The 23892-nt window shown below is 42.7% G+C and overlaps 1 protein-coding gene across 2 annotated transcripts in view; it reads left to right on the forward strand.

Moving 5' to 3' along the window:
- Window positions 1-505: 505 nt before the first annotated feature.
- Window positions 506-23892, forward strand: part of syde2 (synapse defective 1, Rho GTPase, homolog 2 (C. elegans)) — a 44772-nt gene continuing 21385 nt past the window's right edge. The window contains exons 1-4 of one of the 2 annotated variants that reach the window (XM_008406211.2): window positions 506-836; window positions 9453-9745; window positions 10426-10816; window positions 20051-21183. In XM_008406211.2, coding sequence (XP_008404433.1) covers window positions 719-836; window positions 9453-9745; window positions 10426-10816; window positions 20051-21183 — 1935 coding nt within the window. In that variant the 5' untranslated portion in view covers window positions 506-718. The other variant, XM_008406210.2, reaches the window with a different exon arrangement.

A 23892-nucleotide genomic window follows, 5' to 3' on the forward strand; every position in this document is an offset into this window, starting at 1 on the left:
ATAGATAGATAGATAGATAGATAGATAGATAGATAGATAGATAGATAGATAGATAGATAGATAGATAGATAGATAGATAGATAGATAGATAGATATTAGTTTTAATAACATGATTTAAAGAAGAGGAAGAAAAACACTTATCTAGTGTATTCCACTCCCAATGACCTTCTGCCCTGGGTAAAGAGCCATGCCCCACTTATGACAAATACACCAGACAACAAATAGTCTGATGTGACATTATGGGCTGGTAATTAGTCATGTAGCAAACCATTACCCTGAAACCAATTAATCATGCGCAGGTAAATGTCATAAAATGACGCTTATTTTCTTTGAATAACCTGCGCTTGAAATCTTTGAACTTTGAACCAAGAAAATATTTCAAACATCTGAGCTGCAAACATAGAGAGAGGCGCTAGAGAGGAGGGAGGACCGGAGAAAAGAAGTGTGTGTGTGTGTGTGTGTGTGTGCGTGTGTGCGTGTGTGTGTGTGTGTGTGTGTGTGTGTGTAGCACAGGAGAGAGAGAGGTGGTGCAGTTGAGCAAAGCGGAGTCCGGAGTGTTTCAGTGGGGTAGCAGAACGGAGGTGACAGCGGAGAATGGAGAGGAGCCCGTCCGCTCGGCGAGCCTTGACCGAGGAGAACCCGCTCGGTCCTTCCCTTCTGGAGCCAGCGTGCTGAGAGACACCGGGAGGAATTAGCCGGAGGGGGGCAGAGGAAAGGAATGGCTGATCCTCTGCGGAGGACTTTACTAGCAAAACTACGGGGGAAGAAGTCCAAAAAAGGAGCGACGCTCAGCGGTGGATACGGATCTGCTGCTGCGGCGAATGGGGGCCGAGAAGGTAAAGAAAAAGTTTTCCCCGAGGAGCCTCGGCCGGTAGTTTTGCTCACAGGGCTGGATTTCACGGCAGAGAGAATGAGCGCGTACGAGAATTATGTAGACGGAGCGCTGGTGCAAACAGAGGGGGCCACAACAGTCCCGGAGAGTCGCGCAGCGGAGGTGGCTGGCTCACGTCCCCGGGAGCCGAGCAGCGGGGGCAGGGTTCACGTTAATGAGCGGCTCCTGGGGGCCCCACTTCAAAGAGACGCGCAGTTTGCTGGGGACGCGTTAGGAGGGGAGGACAGGAGGCTCCGGGAGCCCAGATCTGCGGGGATCTCTCTCGAAGGACCGCATGTGCAGATAAAACGCTTCGTTCCTGCGCCGAGGCAATGCGGCTTCGGCGACTCGATCGGGTTCGGGGACAGCTCCGGTCAAGCGTTACACCGAGCGCACGTACGGGCGCAGACGGGGGTCGTTAGAGCAGCCGTGGCTTGGGTTGCTGATGGTGAGGGGGCAGAGACCAGGAGCCGGGGGTACCCCCGGCACATGGCAGGGACTGTAGTAGCAATTCACGCCAACAACACCTGGAATTTTGACCGCCCCGCTCTGGAGGCGTACACTCAAACTTGCGTGCATCCAAACTCTGAGGAAAACGTTTTAATCAGAAGCATTGAAAGTTATGAGCCTGACTGTGTAAGGCCCAGTGGGGAGACCGCTGGATGCCCGCAGAGCCCAACGGTTTTCCCCACTGACTTGCAGATTTGTGATGTCAAAATGCAAACTCTGTGCACCACAGAGGGGTCACTGAGGTACCCCTTAGATAGTGAAGATGACGATTACTATGACAATGAAATTCTGCCCTTTTACGAAGCAGTTAAACCAAAAACTGTTGCTGGAGTGGAGGTTGCAGAGATGCAGGATAAAGGGCAGGGAGATGATGGTGACAGCGCCCAGGAAACAGACAGGCTCAGGACACAGCTGCAAGAGGCCTATTATCTTCTCATCAATGCTATGAATGATATCAGCCTGGATGTTCAGCAGATTAGTGGTGGCTTAGCTGAGCAGCAAGCCACCTCTTCCTGTAGTAGTCATTCAAGAGACAGCCTGTGCTCCAGGCTCTCTGTCAAAAACACTGACAGCGACTCCTGGTCCTCTGGAGGAAACCACAGTTCCCAGCAGCTTTCTGACACTGAATCACTCCTGCTCTGCCTTACTGGAAACCTGGAGTCAAAGGCAAAGCTGATCAGTAAAAGCACGTCCAGCTTGCCAATGACCAAAAGACCCTCATTAGTCCGGTCTGCCAGTGATGGAGTTATTAGGTATCAAGGCCTACCTTCATCTTGTACTCAGGCAACCAGACGGGAAAGTGCAGAAGTCTGTCATGATAAAGAAGCTTTGGAGTTAAAGAAGCATGAAGAGGCTGAAGTCTCAGGAGCAGGTGAGCTCTCTGAACCGGAGGTGCTTTGCAACGCCATCAGCAGCGACGAACTGCTGCAAAATGTTGGAGTCGAGGAGGAACATGGCGGACGGCTGAATGAGAGCAACGGTTCGGTCAACAGCCTCACAGGTTCTACAGACAGCAACGGCGAAGCAGCGAGTCATCGGGGTCAGGAGGGCAAGCAAGAGCAGGCCGAAGTCCGGACACAGGTGGTCCAGTCGGTCAGCAAAGCCTACGGTGTTACTGTGAACAAGATGCAAGAGTGGATGCACAAGGGTCGTCTGCTGTCGTCCGAGATGAAGCAGCGCATTGAGGGTTCGTCTTTACCTCTCGGTGGAGGCCAGAGCCAGGATTGGTCCTCCACTCAGGCTAACCTCGGAGGCTGCAAACCAGGGGTCCCGGTTCGAGGGAGTAAATCAGTCAAGGTTAAGTCGTCTACAGTCAAGTCTGCAAGACAGCAGCAGCARCCAGGTAGGAAGGCTACACAGGGTGGCCTCGTCTCCAGGGGGATCCTCTACCCTCCTTCCTCCCATCTGATTGTTGTCATCCTCCTCCACTCATAGTAGACTCCGTCTGGTGGCGGTCCACCCTTCACTCCTCCACTTTCGGATGCAAAGCAAAGGGACGAGACACCTCAGACCTCTTGCTTTCCTTTGTAGGGGTTCTCTAACCGGTGGCGGGCTTTGTCCTTCACACTAATTTAGCAGCATTTTAACACTAAATTAATTGCACATGAGGTTGTATTTCAAAATACTCACAGCATAGATCCAGTAACAACTAACTCACTCTTCTGTTAGATTGTTCCCAGTGGTGTTGGTGGTGGGGTTTTATGTGTGTGTCTTTGTGTTTGACATGTATATTTTTTATTTTAACGTTTGATTCTGAGGAAAAGGTAAAATAATTTTATATTGCAGTTTTTATGAAAGACACGGAAACATCTGTATCAGGAAACCACAAGTGAGCTCATTAGTCAGAAGATTTCTCTGTTTAACGTATTGCCACCAATTTTACAGCTTTTCTTGACCAATTTGTAGCTAGAATCTGTACAGAACTTGGTATTTATTAGTTTCCATGAACCACACAGTTCTTACTCTCATTTTTTCCTCATTTATTTTCTTCCACATTCTCTCTTCTCCCCGTCTCCGCTGAGCTTTTCCACAGCTGTGGCCAGAGGAATCCAAGGCGGGAGAGAAGCCACTGCAGTATTTTTCTGCTGCGCTCGTGGTGTGTGATTTGTTTGAGAGAAGAGGGGGTTGTGCTGTCATGTCGCTTTCCTCCCCAGTCATTTGCTCTTGACAGCCCAATGGTAGCTTGCATTTTAAAGAGACTTTGAGTTGAATTTTTGAAATGCCATTCCTGTTGTTTAACTAGTTTGAGTTGTGTCACCTAATTCCTCACCGTGACTGAACAAAATGAAGGGTGATTAAGCGTTTATTGAGGTCATTGCTTGGTAGCTCTTCGATACTCACTTAAAGCTCTTGTTTGAGTCGTTTGAAAATGCCCTTTGATTTCTTTAGATATCAAACTTTAGTGTAAAGTTAGTAAGTCAAATGTCCTAGTTTGACTTCATACAATTTTTTTTGCCCCAACTTTTCCATTCAGCACTGTTTCTACACATATATAGCTTTATGCATAATATCTTTTGTGAACATAAGCCTGCCTACGCAACTCTTTGCTTTGTTTGTTCATGTTTGTTATGAAGTCAAAAGACTTATTTTGTTTTGGTGTGTCAGAGAAGGCATGCTGGCAGGTGGGCATGATCCAGGTGTGCTGTTTTCACCTGGCATTAGGTCATGAGTCATGCATTTGGTAAATATCGCGTTAAGTCTCAAAAGAATTTGGCGGTGATGTTTCTGTGCCAGTCTGACTGGAATATTTTGAAGATGTACAGACTTTCTTTCAAAGTATAAAAAAAAGAACAGTTTTAGTGCTGTATGCTGTCTTTAAAATAGTTTAACTTAATTAAGTAGTAAATATCTCAGAGTAGCCAACCTGTTAGGGCAAAAACTGGAAATGGAAAAAAAAAATGTTTCAGCTGCTAAAAATATTTGAATCGTTATCTTGAAGTGCTAACATTTACACACAAGACCTCACAGAAAACAGACGCTTTAGCATTTCATATTTTTGATTATGTAAGCAGAACTTTAAATGTTTTGACCTTGTCTGTATTAGCAACTTCCCAAAATCTTTGCTGATTTTTTTTTACCAAGTTGCATTTGCTTCAAAATATAAATTTTATGAAATGTAATGTCTTTATTTATAAGTTTCATTAGTTGAGGTCAATAAAGTTTCCTTTTTTCCTCCAACCTCCCAGCTAATTTTACTAAGTTGCGCTAAGCTTAGCTCAACTTGTGACTCTTTAGATTTATGACAAAGGCATCAAATTAAAAGTTAAAACAATATTTCCAAACCTTTTACCTAATCTTTTTGAAAACAAGGAGTTTAATATGTTTTTGCTTAATTTTCTAAGGCATTACTTAACTTCCTAAATCCATCACTATTTGCTGGTCCTGGAGATTTAGACTTGGGCTCTGTGTGTGTTACCAGCAGTGGTTCTTCTGTTTATTGGGTAAACCAGTTCAAACAATTGAACACAGTAAATCAGCAAGTCACATAACAGCTTAACAAATTTAGTCATCTGGATGTGATGAAATCGACTTTCTTAAATTTAAAAGCACTTAAGTGAGCTTAACGTTGAGATTTTAAAACACAATCATTTATAAGGTTTAAAGAAAATGATCCATACATCAGCTTGTTGATTTCAGAGGCTCAGAGAGTGTTTTCAGACGAGCTGGAGCTAAAAAAAACCCACCTTACATCCAGACTATGCAGAACTCCATCTTTAAACTCACAATATGTTGAACCTTCAGAGAGATGAGCTGCAGCAGCAGAGGACTAGACCAAAATGGAAGCTTAAAACTGGACTTGCTACTGAAAAAAGCTTCATGGTCCGATGAGTCTCCATCTCTATGGCGACATTCGATTATCAGAAAATCATAGATCAATCCTGCCTTGCATAACCGGATCAGGCTGGTGATAATGAAATGGCAAGGCTTTTTGAGTGTTGTTGCTGACCATGTTCATCAACATTATACAGTTATCTATGTGTATATTATACACATGCACCCTTACATAAATTTGTTGTGTTTTGAGAAAGTGTCTTCAGAAACACATGACACAACTGGGGGTGGCGGTACAAAGATTGTCTTGTCTTATAGTATGCATAAGCCTTGACAGATTTATTGATGTTGCAGATATGAGCTGGAAGAAACTTGAGGCATCAGGGATCGTACCGGGATGGTTTTACGACATGTTTGAGTCATGATGGCGTCTGCTGCAGGGGGTGGGGAGAACACTAGTTTTTATTAGCTTTTAAGGGACTTCAGAGCTTTTTCAAAAGGGCTGTTATTGTTATTTCAGTTTTTGTGCTAATTAAGCCATTTCTGTGTCCTCAAACTTAAATTTTAACCAGCACAATAAAACCCCAAAAAAAGAAACACTGAGAGAACTGCAACACAGAGGAAAAAACTTGGCTCTTCAGCCAACATATTGAGGACTGACATGTGATGTAACCCTGAGCGATCTTAGCTCTGTCCTTGTGTAAAAAGAAAAATCTACACTGACAATCCTCATTAGCATATGAATGAGTGTCAACAGGAATGCATGGCACCCAGCAAAAAGATTTGCTCTAAAGGGAGCTCACAAACCCCGTATACACAACAAAGTTGTGTCTGTAGGGAGCAGAAAATGAGCTGCTGTGTGTTTGCTCCTATCAAAAGAGAAGCCTGTATGACGAAAAGGAAAATCAGGAAAGAAATTAAAAGCCTATGGGAAAGTGGATCAAGTGCTTTGTCTTTGTGGAGTAAAAGATCCAGCCACTCATAAGGTTTAGAGATGAACGTAAGTGGGTTTACTCTGTTTCTCACACGGCGCAGATCTGCTTCGGCACTAACACATTTTTCCTTGGTAACTTTGCAAACCTTAACACTCCTCCCCATCTGTGCACCACTTCTTTCTTTCATCCTCTCTTTCTTTTAGTCTTGTCACAAAGACACAGTCCTGTATTATTGGCTTTGGCCATCTGTTACCTTCAGGTCAGGGGTCCGTCAGTCCTCTCTGCAGTGATCACAAGAGAATTTAGGCTCCAAAGAAGCTGAAAGGGGCCTTGACAGTTTTCAATGTACATACAAGTTTTAATACGACATTTTCCATAAGTGTTTTTGTTGGATTGGTTTTGTGGTTGCACCTTTTCTTCCTTTTCTTCTAAATAGAGAATTTATGTATTTTATTTATGCATCTTAGATGCTTTATTTTGAATAACCAAATGCCTTTTGGAGGGCATTAAACCTGCTTCCTGCCTTAACTTGAAGGATGAAATTGTACATTTACAATATTTTCCTTGAAAACTTATTAACCAACTAACAAACTTAGCTTTCATCTCATCTTTGCTACTCATAATTATTCCTTTTTACTATTTCATTTTGTCCTTACGTTGCCTCTTTGAATATCTTAGTTTATTTCAGTGTTCTTAGAAACTCTTCAATTATATAACCACAATATCTCTTGATGTTTTCTAGGACAAAATCCCTAAATTCTTAGCAATCCTTTGTCTGTTTTTATCAGGCTAAATAACAGACTGAGAGGTGAACGAGGCCTATAAATTGTCTAACATCTGACAGCAGTTAAAAGAGGCCAGAATTTTACAAATTGGGTCCAACTTGTCCGGCTTGTTGTTTGTTTTGGAAGCTGCTGCTGCTGTAAAGGAGTGTGATGGTGAAAGGAGACGGCAGCAAAGATTTAAATCTCCAGCCGTGGTCTGGAATGCCGCTCGTGTCGGAACATGCTTCCTTTTCTCGTTATGAAAGACCCCTTGAAGAAGACAGCTTGTCGACAAAAGCGCCGTGTGTAGTCTCGGCATCAGGGTCAGTAGATCTGGAGAGGTTTTGGTTCTAATTGCTCCTTTTTTTTTTCAAATAAAAATATTTTGTTTTGTAGAAATAAATTAAAAGTGACTTGATTTCTATATTTAAGGTTGCTCTTTAGCTTTGTTTGAAACTCGAATTTAAACCAAAACGTCTTTAAATTCGAGTTTCTCTGGTAAGAAATTGAGTTCATTGTTGCAAATGATCAGTTTTAGGTAAAAAGGTTAAAGTTTTTAGTATATTTTTCCTTACAAAACAAAGTTAATGGTGCACCGTAAGTACAATCCCTCGTTTTCTGCTACAGCACATTCTAACCTGATGAATTTTCAATAAAAATTGAAAGGCTACCTGAAACGCAGCCAGACTGGAGCAGATAAAATCATAGCATCACAGATGAGTGCAGCCTGGCAGTTCAAGCCCACACAGTCACGCATGGAACTCAGCGAACCAGCAGAAATAAAATCCTGGCTTCTCCTTTTACCAAAACCTCTAATATTACTCAACTGCAGGTCCTCAAAAATCCCTAATCGAGATTTTGCAAACACACAATACAAATGTGATTCTGAATGCAAGTCCTCTGTAAATGAAGCAAAAAGAAGGTTCTGCTTGTGTAAGACATCAAATGAAAAACAAGAAATGTTGTTGTTACTCGTTCAAGATTAGGATTTTACTGTGCAAACAAAGCTGATTCAGAAATCAAATTAACTGGAATGTTTACAACAAGGTGGAGCGCAAGAGAGTTTAATCCCCAACTTAGATTAGTCCATTCCCACATAATGTTCCAGCTGTAGCTCAGGAAAGATTAACCCCTTCTTTTGTTGCGGTGTAATAAATTTCAGTGTGTATGTTTATGGGACAATAGTTGCTTTATAAAGCTGTAGATCTCTGGAAAACTGCTAGGATTGGCCTGTGGACTCTAGGCAAGGCATGGCAAGTTTATTTGTGCTGCACCATTCAGAAAGAAGGCAAAGTGTTTTACAAGGAAATAAAGAAAAAAATCCCATTACACACAATAAATATAGTATGAGAATAATAGTAAAATTTGAATATAAAAGAAATAAATGCTAGAAAGAACATTGAACACAAATAAATAGCTCAGACATAGATGATGTCAGACGTAGGAGTAACAACCCATTGGTATTATGGACACCATGCAGGTGTCCATAATACCTTTAGTGACCCACTCACATGAATACAAATGTTCTTTACAGTTCATCATCTTGCTTTTTATACATTCTGTCCACAAGCTCACTTCTGACATACCTGAGAACTCACTCTTCTCACTCTTCATTGGCACTATTACAACTATATTTTATGCTAGATCTTCTGTACAGAATGTTGAATTTTCTAAAAGAAAGTAAAAATATCCCCAGGTTTCTAATTTGCTCTGCTACTCAGGCATGCGTGAAAAGAGAATTTTCTGGAGAAGTTGGCATTAGAGCATGTTGGAGGGGCTCGAAGGAGAGCTGGAGGGGATCAAAACAGTATTTTATATGAGCCTGCTCTACAAGTTAGAGCAGGATGCTGGCCTCCTTCTGCACTGTGCTTTACTTGTCACACTCTTGTGCACAGTTGTGTTTTTTCTTCTCTGTGCTTGCATCTGTGATAAATTCTTGCATCTTCTTAGTATCTGATTGGAAATCTCCTCCTAGCGGGAACTGTTTTCTCCAGTCCCTCGAAGCATTAAGTGCTAATGCAGGTCACGTCCGTATTACCGGAATGTGTTTTGTTTGTTTATTTTTTTAACATGTCTTCACTTTTTTACCAGTCTCCTCCTCCTTCTTCTTTCTGAAACGTTGGCTCTTTCTTGCATACTTTTTTCTGATCTGCTACAGCAGAAGGTATGCGTGCAAAATCCCTCAATTTCCTCTTGGAAGTGTGAGTTCACAGATTCCCAAAGTTAACCCTGAATGGGGTTGTTTCTGGAAATAATGCTGGAGGGCATTGAGGGAAATTATGATAGTCCATCTACCTTTAAATCCCTGAAAGAAGAGAGAAAAAAATTAGCAAAGAAATATTTAAACCACCTGGCATTACTAAATATTTTCACACTTGTGGTTTGTTGATGTAAATGTTTTCTTCAGCCTGTTGTGACTTGAATAGTTTCAGATGAAACATCCACTTCTCTAATTCAGTTCACATCAGTAATTACTGAAATTATACTAATCAAGATGATTATTAGTTCCTTTTTTTAGCCCAGGAAATAACTTTGTCATTTTATTTTCCGGCCTGCTGCAGTCTCTCTCACGGTCTGCCTTTGTGTCCTCCACTTTCTCAGCTTTCATTGAGAATTTCCAAACGCCGTGTGCTAACGGCAGAGAGGCCAGCAGACTGACCAACGAGCCTTCATCATGGAGCCCGCAGCTCACCACCACCATTACCGTGTCCAAAAAGCGCAACTGGCTGCAGCAGAGCTCCCAGCCAAAGAGTCACTGCACCAAGGATGAGCTGCAAGGCATGCTGGGAGCTGAGGAGGGCTGTCAGCTTCCTCCTGTTCCCAGCCCCTCGCCTGAATTTATGAGATCCACAGGTGGAGCGCCGCCACGGCCAGTACGCCCACAGATCCCTCAGGTTAGATCCTCCACAGATGTATGAGATTAAGGTGGCTGTGTTAGCTTAGCATTGGTGGAAAAAGCAGAAACGGCTATGACAGGGTGAGTCTTTTTACCAAGTTACAACTAGAGGTGTCCTTGTGCTACTTTTTCACTCCTGATATACGATACCGATATTGACCTGATACCGTATCAGTATGCATCATTCATTCTTTTATTACATATTTTGTGGTGTGGAATGTTAAAAGGTAATTACTCAAACAGAGAGCAGCAGTCAACAACAACAGGCATGAGAACATGCTGATATCCAACAATTTTAGATGCTGGCTGATAAAATCTGATGCTCAACTATTGGCTGATATCAGATCGATTTCCGATATTAGTATCAGATTGGAACACCTCCAGTTGTGACCAAGCTTTAATGTAGTTTATTATGATTTTATATGATAGACGTAAAACACAGATGTGAAGTGGAAGGAAAATGATACATGGTGGTCAAGACATTTTTTACAAATAGTAATGATAAAGAGAAAAGTGTGGGTTGCATTTAGAGTAAATTTAGCCCCAAATTAGAAACAAAAGCAGAATCACAAAGATTAAGGAACACAGCAGAAAAGTCAATGTTAAAGTTAAATGTAAAGAGGGTAAGACTTTGAAACAACAATGGTTTGAAACTCTATCTATTTGTTTTGTCTTCAGGTGGTGGTTGGTCAGTGTAAGGTGTCTCCTCACCCCCGGAGTGTGGACCCATCGGAAGAGAACGACGCAGATGACGAGGGGGAGATTTGGTACAACCCAATCCCAGAGGACGATGAACCGGAGACGTCCCGTCGGCCCTGCATTCGGCTGGTCATCCCACCACAGGGCGAAGCGCAGAGGCGACCCGGCAGGGGAGCGGACGTGGCTCAGGTCGGCTGGACAGCGGAGGGTTCCAGCGGGCCGGAGGCGGTCATGGAAGGTCCCAGTAGCGGTACTGGAGACTTGAGTTCGGGGAATGCTGCACATTCCACGGAGGCGCTACATCTGCACAGACAGATGCTCGCGTGCAAACCTCCAGAAGAGGGGGGGCCCTCCTCCAGCAGACCAACAGGTAATACACAAAAAAAACCTCTTTATTGCTTCTTTCTTTGTGCAGACTTAGTCATTCATGCTTTTTCATTTATTTTATTGAGATGGTGCTTGGGGCCAATTACTTTTTGTCTCCATCAATCATTCAGCAGGTTCTTGCGGTTTGCACTGATTATAGCCAACGCTGACAAGGATCCTAATCAAGGATTTTTTTTTTTGCTCTACAAAATAAGAGCTAAAAATATAAAATATTTCATGTTTAAATGTAAATTTTAAAGGCAACTTTCATATAAGTTTAAATCTTTAAGTTAAGACAGCCTTTTCATTGTTTTTGCTTAAAATGTAAAGCTCATCGGATATTACATAAAGAGACAAACTGTCTTATTCTTATGTTCTTTTCTTTATCAGAGCGGACAGGAGTCAATCCCCGTCTAATCATATCCTCCCATATCAGTGTCCCTCATTAGTTCAGCTCAGACAGACATTAGACAGAAGGAATCCAACACTGACATTCCTCAGAGGAATGATATCCTCTTACTTAACACCGAGTTCACACAATGATCTGTGATCTCTGGAGGTTTTTTGTTCATGAACAGGGACGGATTCTTGACCCCAAGAGTTTCTGAATAACCCCAGACATGAATCATTGCACTTCTCCTTCACTTTCTTTGCCTCCTCTTTACTCGCCCACCCGTTAGCGACGACAGGATGATGACAGCCAGCACACGGCTTCCCATCTCCCAGTGTCCTTTTCTTCTTCTTTTTTTTCCCCTGACTTCCGACTTTTTGTTCTCTGTGATGTGGCAACATGGTAGTTTGAATTATTTGGCACATCTTCATCTGAGCCTTTAATTATAACGCTTCTCTGTGGCACGCAACAGCCATTACAGTTGTACGAACACAAAAGCAGTGTGAATAGTGTGGCTCATTCTTGGGCTCTTGTTTCTCCCAGCGACAGTTTGAAGGCTTGAAATGAACACACTGACTGCTTCCCTCCACAAAGAACCAAAACCACAGCAACCAAGACCCGAAACCTTTTCAAACTATATATTTTCTATATTCTTCTGTGTTCTGAGAATTTTGCACCAACTAGCTTTAGCAGCAGCAATGATTAGTAGCTGATAAACTCCTTTAGCCTGATTGTGTAGCGTCCAGCTAACTCCTGGCGCTCAGAAACATCATGCATGGTTTAAAAAAAAAAAAAAAGAAGAGGACTGTCTGTCCTGCCAGACTTTCCTTGTGGGATTAGAATTAATCCAGTCCCAATGAGTCTCAGTGTGCCGGTCCAGGAACGGCTCTAATCAAACTGCACAGTCTGCCTCACTAATCATTCAGCTCAGAGCTAATTAAAAGCTATTCCTTAGCACACCTTTTATAGAACTGTGTTTCTATTTGTTGTCAAATTGAACATTTCAGGCATCAAGTTGGACAATATTGAATGTTAAAGAGGCTTGTTTAATGAAACGGTATTCTACGGTATAACTCCATCTAAGTCTGAGAATGTCCCTGTTCCATCTGACAAAAAGCATCCCCTCAGCATGATGCGGCCACCACCTTGTTTCTCCATAGGAATAGTGTGTTTGAGGTGATGTATATTGGGCCAAATGATCAATTTTAGCTTCATCTGATCAGAGTTTATTCCCACATGTGTTTACTCTCTTCCTTACGGCTTTCTTTCAACAATAACCTCTTTCTTGCCAATCTTTTCTTTTTATAAATACCATGTCTGTGGAGTGCAAACTAAAGTTTTCCTTCTGACAGATTCAGAAGGAAACCTTTATTGCTCCTCTGATCATTACTTTTTTCGTAGATATCTCTGTAGGTTTGAAATGTGAAACGCTGTAGAGGAATAGCCTGGACATGAGTTATATATAAGTCTTTTACTTTGCTACCATTCAGAAACCTGTACTAAGTTTATGCCTTGCAGTAAATATTTGTGTTTTCCTGCAGCCAGGCCTGTGATGGTGTGGTTTTACTTGTTGCTGTGAAAATGAGAGCAGCACGTAGCGGTGTTGTTTTCTTTTTTCCCCCCGTTTTTCCCTCCTGCTCCGGAACTGCCTGCTGCATGTTGACTTTGCAGTCGATTCCAGCGGGTTTTGGTGACGCCATCCCTCAGTTTACTGCAACAGAAACGAAGCCGCGTCCCCTGCTTTGTGTCGTCAACCATCATGGAGGCTCGTTAGTGTGGTGTGGATACAGCGGGTTCGCTTTGCCTCGCTGTGTGGCTTCGTCTTCGGTTATAAACGGCCTCGACCTTCAGAGTTTACTGTGGGCATTGCGGTTGCTGTTAACAGAGTTTGTATTGACTGCAGAGGGACACTCCTCCTCTTTAAACTGGTGGGGGGAGGGGGGTGGGTTCAGGGCAGCAGCCTGCAATGAGCTGTCAGCCTCTCATCTGTTGATCAAAGAATCAGGAGCTGGAAATCAGGAAAAATGTAATAATATTAATAATAATAATTCAGACTGCTTGTCTCCCTCTGTTTTAGCAAGCAAGAGTTGTTATGTAGCTATTTAATACTGAAAAAGTTTCTAATTTGTTAAAGAAAGAAAATCATTGCAGCTTAGATACCACATGTCCTTCACACATTCACAAACTACTATAAAATGTTTCCAAATAAAGAGAAAAGTTGTAGGAATGACTTGATAAAGTGTCTTAATCGTAACACAAAGTTATGCAAACACTCTGTACTGGAAACCATCAGGTCATGTTGCCATTTGGATGCTTAAAGTGGCTGAACTGGCAGCACACCCTGTTCAGTCTTCTGATAATTCAACTAATTTACATTATTTTATGTGGCGGGACCAGATTAGGACTGCAGGACATCAGGAAAATGAACAGTTGTGACACAGTTGGCTATAATTGTGCTGACACAACTGCCTTGTTGCTGCAAGGCAGTTGTGAACCCATCCATCCATCCATTTTCTTACACCCTTGTCCCTCAGTGGGGTCGGGAGGGTTGCTGGTTCCTCTCCAGCTAGCGTACCGGGCGAGAGGTGGGGTCACCCTGGACAGGTCGCCAGTCTGTCACGGGCAACACAGAGACACACAGGACAAACAATCATGCACACACACACTCACACCAGGGGCAATTTGGAGAGGCCAATTAACCTGACAGTCATGTTTTTGGACTGTGGGAGGAAACCGGAGTACCCGGAGAAAACCCACCATGCACAGGGAGAACATGCAAACTCCATGCAGAAAGACTGGGGMCGGGAATCGAACCCAGAACTTTCTTGCTGCAAGGCAACAGCTCTACCAACTGCGCCACTGTGCAGCCCAGTTGTGAACCCATGTTTTTGTTTTCAATCACAATTTCCCCTCCGCTTTGTAAATTGAAGCATTTTGTTGACTAGAATGTATGTAAAGTCCATACAAATGACCAAATACGATATTTATATTTAGAGTGTTTATGCAGATCACTTGAAATATAATAAAATATCAAAACTGGATTAAACCAGACCTTAGCGAATGCAATAATGAGCTCAGTGACGCTCCAATGGTGACTTGATGTATCTTGCAGCTCTCGATGTTTCATTTCTCTTATGTCATTGCTTTGGAATGCACTCAGATGTCCTTTATTTTTATGTTTTGGTTTGTAGTTAGGTTATATTTTAGTGACTGTTTTCACTTTCATGCAGACATCTCCACTGCAATAACAGAAGTGTTTGCCGAAAGCAAACAGACATTGTGAAAAACACTCCATGTTAGACATTGAACACATCACTTCATGCAAATACGTTGAATATTTTCAGATAAAAAACTGTTTTTAACTGCTTGTCATTCATTTACACCCACTACATTTAGTACGATAGCATTTTCTCCAAGAAACTAAACCATTCAGTCTGTGGTTGATTATTTTTAGTAATGCCTTAAATATCTGGGTTTTTAGGAGTTAAACAGTTTATTTCATCCTGAGGTCTTCTAAATATTCTCAGTTCCAAGAGGCGTTTGGTTAATTAAGTCCACCAAAACATGGTTCTCCTCCTCAACAGTCACAGGTGTCGAAGCGCTATGGCCTGTGTCGGCTTCAGTCCACTGGGATTTATTTGTTTAGCTCCAGTTTTACCCGTCAGTCTTGCTCCTTTTCCTGTCTTTTCAAATGAGGCCACCCTGACCAAACTTCAGACAGGGTCCCAGTTTGTTCTCCAGTCCTGGCAGAAGAAAGTTGGTTGTCTGGCGAACGAGTGACCAGTGTCCTCTCTGTTCACCTCCCTCTGAATACACAGCAGCTGCTGCTCTTAGGCAAATAAAACATCAAACAACAAGCCCCCCCCTGCAGACTGGACGGCTTGCTTGGAGACAGCAGACGCATCATTTGGCTCCAACACACTTATTTAATCTAATTTACCCTGTAAGTCTTTAGTTTCTTACTAACATCTGTGTTTTGATTAAACCCAACATGGTCAACTATTGCTGCAATGTCTCAAAGCTTTCATAATGTGGTATGTAGGAAATGTTTCCCTTTGTGCAGACTAGTAGCACATCACCATTTCTATCCGTACCAAGATATAGGAATCAAGGCTTTTGACGTTTGCAAAACCCATTGAATTCCTGTGATTCCAATTCATCTTTTAAACTTCCTGTTTCTTGTTTAACATGAAAATGAGCTCATGAAGGATCCACTTTCATCTGGCAGACCAGAAAATTGACAGGCCTCTTACTTATTGAGCATGAATAGCAACGTCTGCTGAATTAATGAAGTAGTATAAATGTAGATGACTCTGTCCGGTTGGCTGCTTCCTTTTCCCTCGCCGGATACACTACAGACTCCTTGTGTGCTGCCTACTGAGTGACTTTTTGTGCATCTGAATGCTTTGTTTGTATGGACGATAATGATTGATGGACTTTGGGGGTGGTGAACTCACTGGTGTGTTTCCAATCTGTTGTTCTCTTTGGAGCCTGTTTAAGGGAATCTGACTTGGCCAGCACTCAAAACTGGATCAGAGCTATTTCTGGACTTGTTTTGGTCTCGTTGGCTGCAGAGTTCCAGACTTGGCCTTGGTTGATAGCGTTATAGGCAGAGAGTACAAACCTGACAGTTCAATCCCTGAAGCTAATCTTGGCTGATGGGTTCGGCGTTTGGATCTGGAGGAAGTCAGCAGCCCTTAGCAGCAGCATTGTGCAAACAGCCCTGGAAAACCAGAGCAGATTCCTCAACACAGAAGTGAAGTTCAGGTCACATAGTTAAGATTTTTGATTTCTCTTTTGACAGGTAAAATTAATCATCATGGCAAAACGAGGAATATTCTCTCCAAATAAAGAGTTCTGATGGTATTCTTTGCCCAATTCATCAAAAAAACCCCAACCAAAATCCTAAAAATTTGACAAAATTGTTTCATTGATCCATCACATTCAATAATTTTAGCATTTCTAAATACAACTGATTATTTAGAGGTATTTTATTTAACAATGTGTTATTAACGGATATGCTTTTAGAGATAAAGAAATTAGCTTTTGTCCGGAACGTTAGGGGTCACCCTGGACGGGTCGCCAGTCCATCGCAGGGCAACACAGAGACAGACAGGACAAACAACCATGCACACACACACACGCACACACACACACACACGCACACACGCACACACACACACACACACACACACACACCCATAAGGAGAATCTATACTGACAAATTAACCTAACATTATCTTTTTGGACTGTGAGAGGAAGTCGGAGTACCCGGAGAAAACCCACACATGCACAGGGAGAGCATCCAAACTCCATGCAGGAAGACCCCAGGCCGGGAATCGAACCCAGAACCTTCTTGCTGCAAGGCAACAGTGCTATTAATATTTTAAATATTAAAATAAATATTACCTGAAAAGTCCCTGACAAACAGAACTTATCTTTTCACACCGGTATTGAGTTCTTCATTTTTGTCCTTTTCTAAGTGTCTTGTAAAAATCTTTGCATGCAGCTTTAATCACTTAGTGAGTCCGTCAGAGAGACCAGCTGACACTAAAATGCAAAGCTCTTCAGGATGTGACTCACTTAAAGTGGATGTGGAGTGATTGTTCCCTTATCGCTGTTGTTCGTTTCCCAAGAGGAAATGTTGTCATTCGTTACTGACAGGAATATTAATTTAATGTTCTGAGGAAGCGGTTAAATGTGGGCTTGTCTTCAGTTTATTATTGTATTGCAAATGTTTATAACCTTGTAAGTTTTCTCACTTTGCTGACCAGAATTAGCACCTGTTGATTTACAGCAGGGGAAAAATTGCCGCAGTAGTGTAAAAATGTTGAGTCATATACTGCAAGTATCACTTTGACAGGGTTCTAACTGGCTTGGTTACTTAGGCAGGGCTTTTGATGAGTACTGTAGTGCGACAACCAGACTTCTGCAGCCTGTAAAAAACCATCCAGAACCAAAATATCCAGAACTGAGTGAAGAGGAGGCAGCTCAGCTCACTGTGGAGTCCCAGAAACTACAGGACCAGCATGTCATTCACACTTTTATTTACACTTGCCATGTTTGCCAGCACACACCCTGGCCCGTTTTGTTTTTACGTTTCACACACTTGTGGCTGACATGCTTGTACGAAAACAGACATGCAAGTGGATACAGGTGGGCAGCCAGGAGCAGCAGATTGTTGTCTCCCCTCGAGGCTTATCAAAGTTTGCTCAGGCTCATTTTGCTCATTTTCTCTTTCTCACACACATGCTTAATCAAACGACAGCTGAGATTATATGACTGTCTTGGCGTGGGCTGCAGCAGCAATTTGTTTTGTGGAATGGATGGAATAACACAAAAACAAATGATTAGTTTGTTGTAACTTTGGTGCACGCCTTCACTCTGCACCTGTTTAATGCTGGTATGGTGAAAAATCAGGGTCATAAATTCCTGGCCTTTGTTAAAGGCTGTCGGATGCCGGGTGCCTGAGGGGGCGGCGAGGTCAAGGGGCCGTGTGTGCGCGCTCTTTTTTTTTTTTATAAATGCGCTCTCTCTTTGTGTTACAGTAATGTAGGGACTGGAAGAGCATGGTAAATGTTGGGGGTGGGCACAGTTACACGGCTTAGGTGACACCCATTGGAATGTGGACCTTTTGACCTTTTGACCTCGGAACATGGCCCTGGAGGGTTGAGTGTCAAACCATCGCCCCTGAACCTCAGCTTGTAGGTGTCACATTACTCTGCTGGCTGCTGCCACAAGTCCAAAGGCTACAAAGCAAGCCAGCCTGTGTGTGTGTGTGTGTGTATGTGTGTGTGTGTATGTGTGTGTGTGTGTGTGTTTGTGTGTGTGTGTGTGTGTGTGTGTGTGTAGAGGAAAAACTATTAACAATGCAGTCGTCAAGATGCAAATCTTGCTGAGAGAAAGAACAACAGAGGGAGTGAGAATGAGCTGTGATGATAAAGTAACTTCTTCCTGGGAGTTCCTCAGGGTGTCACCTCTGGAAATGCTTTAAACTAACATCACAATGCTAAAAGTATTTGCTTTGGTGAATTACAACTTGTGTGGAGTGTTTCTTGTCGACCTGGTAGTTCTCATGTCCAGTGTGTTTAATGTTTGACTCACCAGTCACACGTCCAAGTCAAACAAACTGCAAACCAGGTGATTCTGGTTAACAGTGAATTTTTATTCATTCACATTTTTATTGAATTAAAAAATAATTTACAATTATCAACAGCACATATCATACATAGCCTACAAGTTGGTAAAATGTTTATTTTATTGTTTACTACGTCTAATAATTTACACAACAAAGTTAGGACAGTCCTAGCTATTTTCTGAGCTACTGTAATAATTCTCTGCAGTTTCCTAAAATTCTGTTTTGTAGAAAGTACCTAAAATAGCTGCTTATGTGCAAATTACGCTTCTTGAGATCTCCACTTTAAAATACTTTAAATTTGCGAGGGAGCTATGTCTGATTTTAGCACTCTCTCTCCTACGACCCTTGTTTTAGCCTTGACTGTAGTTCTTTGTGTACTGCTCCCCTCCCCAGATGTTGTTTGGTAAATTTGCTCCTCCAGGGCCCTCCGCCCATATTCTCCATTTTCAGAGCCCCTCTGTCTGGATTACTGGCAGGGCGCTGTGACAGGCAGACACCACTCCACCCGTCTAAAAGGGGGCTTGATGAGGAATCTGAGAGAAAAGCCGTGTTTGTACGTTTACCAGCCAGCTTGCCAGCCTTGCAGTCGACCCTCCAGACCTCTGAGTGCCTGGACAAGGGGCGCCTTTGTCCCTGATCTGCAGGGCTACACCCTGACCCACTAGTGCTCCCCATCTTACCCTCTCTACATCCTGTTGCACCTCAGTCTTTTCACTCTCCAGGCCTGCACCCTAGAATAGCACAGCAGGTCTCCTCTGAAACTAGAGCTGGTGAAGTTGGCAGGGCCTGGCTCGCTTTCTACTTCATATCTCTCTGTGTTCGTTCGCCCTCTGAGAAAATCTGAACAAACTAGGAATAATCAGAAATGTATTCCTACTTTCAGTCCACAATAGCTAAGAAGGATATTTTGTAAAATAGAACATTTCTGCTCAGCTTGGACGTCTCGTCCACATATGAACTGAGGTTTGGTGAGAAAAACATAGATTTTAAGACTGAATTCCAATATGGTGGATTTGGATATCCTGCAGATAATTAAAACAAATATTTAGACTCCCACTTTGCACATGCCCACGATAATTTTCTGATTTAGAACTGCAACAGTTTTTATTGTCTCCTCCAGTGAATGTGACTTCAGTTGTTAGCTGAAGAAATTAATAACTGAGAAGAACAAAAACCTCAGAAAAATCCTAATAATTTTATTTTGGACGAGTGCAGCGATGTTTAGCTAATTTTTTAGGTGCGTTTCTAGTTTTGTAAGCAAATAGAACTGACATAAAAGTATTTTCTACACATTTTCTTTGAAGTTGTTAACTTTCTTAATGACTGTCTGGCTTTGCATATGGAGACTTTAACAGTACTATACAGTGTTGGATGTTTATATAAAGTGTTACACAGAGATTGTGTTTACCACTGGATTACTGGGCTGCATGTACGCCTAATCATATGATGATATGCCATAACGGTGTAGCAGAGACTGTAATTTATGGCTCCTGCATACCTTTCCTTTGCTTTTACGTCCTTTTCCCCTTTCTGTCTTCTCGAGACACTGTGTAATTACTTGTGATAACAGGTTAAACTTACATACAGAAAGCAGTAGCCATAGTGATTTGGGAAGCTTGCATGTGATGGCATTTGTTGATTTTCTTATAGATATTTTATAAGAATTACAGTTAATTTGGATATCATTTCTTCTGTTGTTTCCATTTTAGATGGACCTGACCTGCCCAACGTCGTTAGCTTCTCTCCTCCCTCGAGTCCAAACCCAACCAAGAAGAGCAGCTCCATCAATTGGTCCTTCCCAGACAAGATCAAGTCCCCACGAACAGTCAGGAAGATTTCCATGAAGATGAAGAAGCTTCCCGAACTCAGCCGAAAGCTCAGCGTCAAAGGGACCCAAAACAGCAACACAAGTAGCATTGGAAACAGTCAGCTTGAGCCAAGGGCCCATTCTCTCCGGGCCACCGGCAGCGGGTCCGAGACCGTCACCCAGACTTCCGGTCCACCTCGGTTAGCCCCATCCGGAGGTGGGCCGGCGAGCCGCAACGTAATCTCTCGCTACCACCTGGACAGCAGCGTCTCAACACAACACAGCTTCAACAAGAAGAAGAATAACGGCAGCTCAAAGTCAGCCAGCAAAGGCGGCTACCTCAGCGATGGTGACTCACCGGAGCTGGTTGCCAAATCTGGCAAACATGGCTCTGCCGAGGGGAAGGGCGGAAAAGGCAAGGATGCTGAGGGAGGAAGTTCTAGACTCAATGGCACCGAGCTGGACATTGATGCTTTCCGCCATTACAGCTTCACAGATCAGCCCAAGTGCAGCCAGTACATCTCTGGACTGATGAGCCTCCATTTTTATGGTGCTGAGGACCTTAAACCTCCACGCATCGACTCGCGAGAAGTTTACTGTGCGATCCAAGTCGATTCGGTTAACAAAGCACGAACCGCACTTCTTACCTGTCGAACATCGTTCTTGGATATGGACCACACCTTCAACATTGAGCTGGAGAACGCACAGCACCTCAAGCTGGTGGTGTTCAGTTGGGAACCCACGCCGAAACGGAACCGTGTCTGCTGCCACGGAACGGTGGTGCTGCCCGCGCTCTTCAGAGTGACACGCACCCACCAGCTGGCGGTGAAGCTGGAGCCGCGGGGGCTGATCTACGTCAAGTTGAACCTCATGGAGCAGTGGCAGAACTCGCTGGACGGCGGGCCAGACGGAGACAGAGAGCCGCAGGTGTTTGGAGTGGAGGCGTGGCGGGTGGTGGAGAGGGAGAACACCGGGCTGATGGTGCCACTCATCATATACAAGTGCATCAACGAGATCGAGAGAAGAGGCTGCCAAGTAAGTGTGTTTGAATGTTCACTTTACCATTGATGTTTACTTAACTGGGGCCAGCTTTGGCACTTGTAATTGCTTTGTAATTAAGTGCCTTATCACCTTCTCAGCTAAAGTTTAGGGGCATTGAATATTAACCAGAAGGATTCAATTATCTGAGTGATGGGAGGATGGAGCAAGAGATGAATAGATAACTTAGAGCATCGTCTGCAGTAATGTAGGAGTTTCTCTGGTTTGTTGTGGTGAAGAATCCAGAAAGGAAATCTCTGAATTTCCTTTCTGAATTTGTCATGCATCATGACTGAAAGAACAAGATCCTGGACAGGTGAGAATCATCCCTTCGTTCTGACTCCGTTCACAACTGGGTAGTTCAGACATTCAGTCAGGAAGCCTTCAGAGTGGCCGCACTTTGGAGGTTTTCTCTGTTTCCCTTCACTTAAATATATTGCGTTGCTCTAAAATCCTAAAAAAGCTGCAGTCAAATAACAAATAGCCCTCCTCAGATGGAAGACGGTGCCTCGTTTTTGATGTTCACAGAGTATAAAAGCAGCTGGAGAAATAACTACGGATTCACAACATCCTTTTAGCTTTGTGGGATGAATGCTCGCCCTGCAGCCACTAATGATGTTGAATGAATCAAAAAGCAGCACACATAATGTCACAGAGTTGCTGCCATGGGCAACACAACTGCTTTATTCAGTGACGAGACAGATGGACGAATTAAGACACTGATGTGGCAAAGATGAAAAGGGATACAAGGATTCTAAACTTTCTTAAAATAATGTTAAAATCATCTCTTTTTCACTCAATATAATGAGTCAGGTCATTATATTGTGTTTTGAGCTGAATATATGCAAAATGAAATGGAGAAAATCGAGAGTTGTATTTTTGCTTTAAACAGCTGGGTGTTGTGATCTCAGGGATCTCAAGTGGTTGTGCAGTTCAGTCTGATTAACACCCTTAATATATTATTTGTCGAGGACGGATTCAGTTTTATGTTTGTTGCAGTTTAAAAGAAAATGATCAGTTTTGGATTCTTGTCAAAAAATCTGAATTTTGCTGGGATTTAAAGACTGAACAATTGTAGCTTCCGTGGGAGTTTCTTAAAATGAAGATTAATTATATTTGCATGTGAAGTTTTAGTCTCATCACATGTTTTGCCTTGACAAGAATGCATCGTATGGTTTTATATGATTTCCTGTCCCTGGGATACAAAATATGATGTGACACAGAAATCTATTTCCCTTAACCATAAGACAAGAAAATCTATCTTTCAAGTAAGACGTATGTGTGCTGATCTTCATGAGTCAGTAAATGGCTACAATAAACCTGTCCGTATCTACAGTCCACTGTACTGAAAAGCTTTCAAACAATAAAAACTGATGAAAACTATCAGATGAAGACCCTAGATTTTGACACACACTAGAGAGTGGAGTCTCCAGGTCTTCTAGTCTCTCTTATGGGAAATACTTTAAGGATTTTGCACTCATTTTATTGGGTGGATCATTTTGGAAAACCCAGTCAGGTTGTGGCACTTGTTTCCTGCCTCACAAAGATAAACTTTTTACAATTCTAGCATTACCATTACCTTTTAAATATGTCGTGTCGGATTTTTGTTCTTTGTTTTTATGACTTTAACCTCCCGGTGCTGTGAGTTTTATCTATTTATCTCTCCTGTCTGTGGATTTCTGAGTCTGACATGTTTGTCTGCTGTCGCTCCCAGCGCTTCCTCTAATCTCTCCCCCATCCTCTTGTTTTCTTGCCTCTTTTTCATTAGTCTCAAATCAACTTCAGGGGTCTTCTGCATGGCAAGCAGACAGAGGTTAGGCTTGGGGTCGACTCCACACTCCAGGGGAATTTCTGCAGGTTTTTGCCCTCAAAATTCACATTTGCTCGTGTCTTTTATGCAGCCGCTCTCTTTAGATAGTCTTGTTGAAATGTGTGTCCTCGAGGCTTTTCTAAGCTTTTAAGATCCTAGACGAGTGCTGGTACTTTGAAAAGACTTCAGAGGGTACCTGCGTCAAAGAATGGAGTTATGTATGTCTGAAAGACAGTCTTAGAAGAAGCTTTTTGACTCAATTTACATACACRACATATATGATTGAGAATGTGCTTAGATGTGGAGTGTGCGGAGAAATTACCAGAGTCTTGAGGGAGCTTTATCACTTCTTTTGTAGATGCAGTATAAAATTTTGACAGTCAGTAAAGTTCTTAAGAATATAATACTGTGTTGAGTTGTCAGTGGCTTATGCAAGCAGTTGGTTTGATGGTGTAAGCAGGTGGCTTACCATAAAACCATGAGGAACAACATTAAAGGTCCTTTTACAGTAGGAAGCTGTGGAATAAGCATTAATTAAAGAGACAAACAAATCATACAAACTGCTTGACAACTGCTTCACACTGGCGTCAACCTCATTCTTAGTGCTGAATGATTAATCATCAGTTCTCCTGCAGCACTCATTGCTCCAATCCCCTTTTCAATCATCATATCCAGGCCCAACACCTGAGAAAAAATGCTGCTGGTTTGTTTCTGCTAACCTGACTTTGTCACGAATGCGTATGATTTGGAGGAGGTTGTGACGTAAGACAMACCATCATCCACTTTTAATTYTRACCAAGTTCCTTCAGTGCCCAAATCTAAACAAATACTGACGCAGAGGGAAGGTAACACATTGTTCCACCCTCAAGGCTTCACAAAAGACTCATAACCTTTTT

This window comes from Poecilia reticulata, linkage group LG4 (genome assembly GCF_000633615.1).
Source record: "Poecilia reticulata strain Guanapo linkage group LG4, Guppy_female_1.0+MT, whole genome shotgun sequence".
NCBI classification, from domain to species: domain Eukaryota; kingdom Metazoa; phylum Chordata; class Actinopteri; order Cyprinodontiformes; family Poeciliidae; genus Poecilia; species Poecilia reticulata.